Genomic DNA, 6,000 nt, shown 5'->3' with positions numbered 1-6,000 from the left:
TTTGGTTGTATAATGCATTTTTGGCACCGTAGATGCCTGAAGTTGAATTGGCCAGGTATCCAGTTTGTCAAAATTTGGTGTAAAATTCGTTGTTGCAAGATGCTGCAACCTAGGAGCTCACTTCTAATTTCTGTCAATTGTAAATACTGAATATAAATGCTAAACTCAAGGTGGTGGTCTTGCTATTGACTGCTTTTTCTATCATAATGTGTAACTGTGTGCTTACATAAACAACGTATATGATACCTAAAATGCATCTCAGCATGGGTAATAAGATTGAGTTAGGTTTTGTTCAAATATACTTTCTGGCAGACTGATTCTCATAGCTACAGAAGCAGCAAAATGCCCTGTGGGTTTCTCGCAGAGGACTCTAGAAGCACGTTTTGTTGTTCGTTTCACATGTTGATTCAGAAATATTGTACATAATCACCCTTTTTATCTCTTTCTGAATGCAAAGATTTTCTTAATTGTGTTTTCTTGCTGTACTGCAGAACATTTATTTGCTGTAGTCTTCTACCTTTTTAAAAAGAAAAATGCAAGCAGAATTTGTACAACTGAAAGCTGAACGTACTTGTTATCCCTTGGCATTGTTTCTTTCCCAGGGAGTGCTGTCCAATATCTCCTCCATCACTGACCTGGGAGGCTTTGATCCAGTTTGGCTCTTCCTAGTGGTAGGAGGAGTTATGTTCATTTTGGGATTTGCAGGATGCATTGGAGCTTTGCGAGAAAATACCTTTCTTCTCAAATTTGTAAGTAGCCTTTGCAACTGTGGCATTCATCAGTTGCATAGCATAACTCACGTCCTCTGTTCCTGCTTAACTCTGTAAAGATTTTAACACCTTCCGCTTTCCAAAAGATGTTTTATCAGATGTGAGAGTACTGTTCTGTGAATCGCTTTTGCTTAACTGTTAACACTTTACAGCTCTTCAGTCTCTGGTGCTTACTGTTTGGGTTTTTTTTTTTTAAGGTTCGAAACTATTGAGGGTAAGAATCATAACATGGAACTACTGCTTTTCATATGGATATAGCCTAATGTTTTGCTTTCCTGTCACGAAAAGAGAGAAATTTCTGCTAAGAATCTGCATGTTGAACTTTGAGTCCATAACAAGCTGCCTACGAAATATGAGGAATGTAGATACACCACTGAATGTGACCTGCGTGATTTCTGCTTTGCAAGTGCCCCTCATGGTACAGAGGAGATAGGACTGTTACAAGGGGTTGCTTGCTGATACCCTCAGTTCTGTACAGTTTAGCTAATTTGAAAAGGCTTCATTGCTTACTATCAGTGCCAGGGCCTGAGAGGGAGGAGAATGTGCCCAGGATAAGTAAAGAAAATAGAAGTTGTCTTCTTGAACTCTGGGCTGGACTGTTAGTGGGGAAGGAGCTGCTGATATCCAAACATACCTCAGTATTCAAAACTCCTTTAGCTAAGTAGTCTGGTTCTGTTTTTTGAAAGCCCTCCTCCTGCGAGCTTTGAAGATGAAGATAACAGTATCATGTTACATTTTAGATAAGTTTAAGATTTATAATAAAAATTCAAGATTCTTTCCTCCATGACCCCAACTTCCAGAGGCGTGCACAGCCTTGGTAGTAGTTGTGTCATCATAACCATTAACTATTAATATATACATGAAAAGGCTTCCAGTGAAACAACTGCCTTCAAGTGACATATTTGGCTCCCACAGAGATGTATAAGGAGAGGAGGCAATTGAGAGTTACAGTTCTTGAGGCATTTATAGAGCAGCTTGGGATAGTTCTAGCTTGCTCTTGTCTTGCTTGAAAAAAAAAAAGAGGGGGGGGGGGGGAGCCTATTGAACCACTTTTTTTCTCCTCTTTCTTGCTTCTCTTAGCTTGCCTAAAATGAACCCATCTGCTGTACCAGAAATAGCTTCCTGTACTGCAGCTGCAGGAGAAATTAAAAATGCATCTGAACAAGCACAGAGAGCATATTAAAATGAAACTCAAAGGCGCAGTTGCAAAAGGGATGGACTTCCAGTATATGAGGACCCCTGCGTGTTTTAAAACAGTGTAGACTCAGTGGAGATGCTTAGAGAAAGTGGCAGATCATTAGTAATGCCTTTGGCATCCATTGCATTTGCATTAATCATAGCAGCCTCATTTGGTTTTAATGTGGATGTGAGTCATTCCATAGACATTCCGCTCTGACTTAGTCATTAATTAATTTCTGCTGTTACCAATTTTTGCTTTGTCCGCTTAGGCAAAGCTTTACCAATGAGGGTGTCTAAAGAAAAAGTCACTTAGAAAGCATTTCACTGGCACTACTGGTTGTTTATGCCTTTGAAAATATAAGTTCCTACACAGAAATTTAAGATGAGTTTTCAGAGGGCCCTACGGGTGGTGAGTAGCCATCTCCATTGAAATTTACAGTGAATTCTCTTGGACGTCTTCGAAAATCCCAGTGAAATGTCCAAAGTTTTAATTTGTTGGCATTTTTATAATTTGTTAGTACAGGAATCTTAATTCTATTCTACAGCCCTAATTAAAAATGGTGTATTTTTAATTTAAAATTTCCTGTGTGCTGGAACAGCTTGAACTTGCACTGAAACAGATAAAGCCCTAACACTGGACATAATTGTGAGCCTTGAAAAATAAGTTTTTGGTCATAAAGCAATATAATTTTAACCTTTTTCTTTTTCTTCATAGTTTTCTGTGTTTCTTGGAATTATTTTCTTCTTGGAGCTCACTGCTGGTGTTCTAGCATTTGTTTTCAAAGACTGGATAAAGGACCAGCTGTATTTCTTTATAAACAACAACATCAGAGCATACCGCGATGACATTGATTTGCAAAACCTCATAGACTTCACGCAGGAATATGTAAGTTGGACTGTGTTTATTTTTTTGTCAATCTTACTTTAAAGAAATACTTACTCTATTTTTTACTTCATATCTGTTTGGTTTCTTCAAGGAACAACAGAAATATTCTAGCATATAATACTTTTGAATATATATGTATATTTCTCATTACAGAACTTCTACAAACACACAGCACCTGTGAAAAGTGGCTTATTTGTTGATGTATGACTGAGCAAAACAAGGTGGAGAGTTGGGGTGACTTATTCTTGAAGACTTAGAGATAGTGTGTCAAATCCACAAGTTAACCATAAGAGTCTTGTGTTCATTTTTTTGGAGCATATTCCATATGTGTATAAAGATATTTTAGGGTTCTTGGGAGGAGGGGTGTTCAAAATATTTTTTTGCAGGAGCTATCACATCTGTTTAAAAAGAATAATCCTTTTCTAAGCTTAATTTGGTTCTGAGCTGAATTTTGGTGTAGTTTTAGCAACATTAGAGGTGCTACACCACACTGCAGAGTGGCAGAGATGTTTAGCTGGTCTGAGTGAAACTACAATGTTATTTCTTTTTAAGTAGACCTAATGGAATTAGCCTTGCATTAAGCCATTGCGAGGTGGTCCACTTGTATGCAACCAAAAGGCTACAGTCCAATTTTGCAGGTACTACATAAAACTTGTTCTCCTAACTGGATTAGCAATCTTAGCAGATAAGTCGGGGACAGCATGAGTCTGGAGAGCAAGCTACTTTTTCAGCTAGTAGAGATAATGCTTGAAGACAACATCTTCAGGTATTGTAGAGGGAACTGTGCTACATCTAGAAAGAGAGAATTGCCATTCCAACACTTTTAAAAATGTGATTTGTTCGGGGTTTTTTAAATTTTTTTTGTAAAGTTGACATAGATGGGTTCATTAGGCTAGCTCCTTAAATGCTGTAAAGCATCAGTACACCACTGATCTCCACTCCATTCTTTGTGTGTTCAGCATGTTTTGCCAGAGACTAAGGCTGCCATTTGGCATATTTACTTTTTGAAGGATTCTGCCTGCCTTCAGTAAAGATGTTATTTGTGCACTATGTGATGCTCAGGAAACAATGTGTTCGTACTGTCTGATGTACAGCCAGGTAAAGATTCTCCCAAACTGTCAAAAGGAGTAGTTATACCAGTGTAGCCCTCGGAGCTGCTTAGTTTTGTTGAGAACCCTGGGCACATTAAACTGGACAGAATATCATACTCTTGGCTCTACTGTCCCTGGGGCCTGAGCCTGTAGGCCTGTGCAACTCTGGCGTTGTGTAGGCTTCTCAGCTCACTCCATGGGTTTCTCTCCAGAGAGCAGCATTGCAGGATGTGAACATAACTTTAATCACATGATAACTTTAGAACAACTTACAGGTTTGGAATGGTCTTTTTTTAAAGAAACAAGACCAAGCCAGCTTCAATGAAACCAGAGGGAATCTCAGATTTTTGTTTTGAAAGCTAGAGGGAAACTGGTAGTGATGATGCATGTTACTAATGCTGAGATTTGTTCTGAAAGTCAAGAAGCTCTACTTTCTTTGTTCTAGTGGCAGTGCTGTGGGGCTTTTGGAGCTGATGACTGGAACCTTAATATTTACTTCAATTGCACAGATTCCAACGCAAGTCGAGAGCGCTGTGGTGTGCCGTTCTCTTGCTGCACTAAAGACCCTGCCGTAAGTGACAGTCAAGAGGAGGGTAGGATGGGTCTGCTGTTCCAATTTTAAATCATGCTATAAGACTTTTTTTTTTTCTGTTCTGGAAGTCATGCATGATCATTACCTTCTCACCAGCCTGTTTTGGTTTTTTTTGTACTTGCAGCTCAGCTTAAGCACTAACTTTTCTGCAGTCAGCAAAAATCCTGAGCTAACTTAAGTCTTCATTGTATGCTATTTGCTGCTTTTCTTTAGAATGAGAGAACCATGGGCTTGGCTGAACATACATATTAATTTTAGCAAGTATAAAAAGCAGAAGCCCTTAATGAGTTGAAGGATATGAGCTTTCAATTGACTATCATCAGGATATTTCATTCACTGCCTTAAAGAACAGCAACTCTAAGATCAGACACTCTAAAGCAGGTATTACTCATTCTTTAACGCAGTTTCCAGAGGCTGCAGCCAGTTTGACCCAGTTTGTGTGAGGTACGGTAATGAATGACAGTCTGTGCCCTGAAGAACTGACATATTTTGCATTAGAATCTTGAGTCGGGTATGGACATCTTTACATGCCCTTTTTTTCCCTTTAAAATCACTGCTTGTCTTACAGTCACCTGAGATGAGACCTGTTGAAAGGTCAGAAATTGTTTGGGGAAACGGCTTTTTGGTAAATTTTCATGTCTCTTTCAATAGTTCTAGTTCTGGATGATCAAGCAGAAAATGTTGGAGCCATGCATTACTAGTATGGACATGATCCAGAATGAAGGGTAAAGGGTAGGGCAGCAGTTCACTGACAGTGAAATGAGTTTACTGACAGTGAAAGGCTTGGAATAGGGATGGGTGTGTGCATGGAAACTGTTACGTGGCTAACGCTGCATACATTTGACTTTCATATAGCTTAAAAGAAGCAGCCTGTGAGTGCTGGTATTATCTAGTAGTTCAGCTGTGGCTTTTTCTCCACCTGGAGTTCCTTGAATGTATGAGTCTGTAGCACTGACTAAAGAAAGTTAGGCAAGTTGCCAACAGGCACCTCAGGTGCTTCCTGCCTTGCTAATGCAACGCAGTTGCTGCTCCTGGCATCCAGTCACTCCTGCTGCTCTCCCCCTCTCCTGATAAGGCACTGCCACTTGCACAAGCTGCGTTCTGGTTCCTCTGCAGTGAATATGTCTTCACAGTAGTTTGAATCTTTCTCACAAACATCGCTGAAAATGTTTTAATGAAATATTAAAGCAAAATCTAGGTTAGGCTCAAGCATTACATTATGCTTAGGATTCTCCCTACTGTTTGCCCACCCACCCACACAGAGAGGTTTTAAAAATACAGTTGTTACAAAACCAAAAATACCCAGTTTTAAAAATACAGTTGTTACAAAACCAAAACCAAACCAGTGACAGCAGTACAAGGTAATCCTATAAATACATAATCCATGCTAAAGTTATCTCTCTTCTTTGTGTGTATGCAATTTCTTAGGGGGTGTTGCAGCAACCAGAAATTTAAAGATAAGTCTCATTCATTGTAGGGAAG

At 39.3% G+C, this 6,000-nt stretch overlaps 1 protein-coding gene across 1 annotated transcript in view; it reads left to right on the top strand.

Annotated features, from left to right (window-relative positions):
- TSPAN5 (tetraspanin 5) overlaps positions 1 to 6,000 on the top strand; it is a 43,746-nt gene that overhangs the window by 29,852 nt on the left and 7,894 nt on the right. The window contains exons 4-6 of the mRNA XM_009327070.1: positions 603 to 749; positions 2,665 to 2,835; positions 4,372 to 4,497. Of these exons, the coding sequence (XP_009325345.1) occupies positions 603 to 749; positions 2,665 to 2,835; positions 4,372 to 4,497 (444 nt within the window). The remainder of the gene's footprint in view (positions 1 to 602; positions 750 to 2,664; positions 2,836 to 4,371; positions 4,498 to 6,000) is intronic.

The sequence above is a fragment of the Pygoscelis adeliae genome, unplaced genomic scaffold, assembly GCF_000699105.1.
Source record: "Pygoscelis adeliae isolate BGI_AS28 unplaced genomic scaffold, ASM69910v1 Scaffold87, whole genome shotgun sequence".
Lineage (NCBI taxonomy): Eukaryota > Metazoa > Chordata > Aves > Sphenisciformes > Spheniscidae > Pygoscelis > Pygoscelis adeliae.
This window is presented reverse-complemented; position numbering and strand designations above follow the sequence as displayed.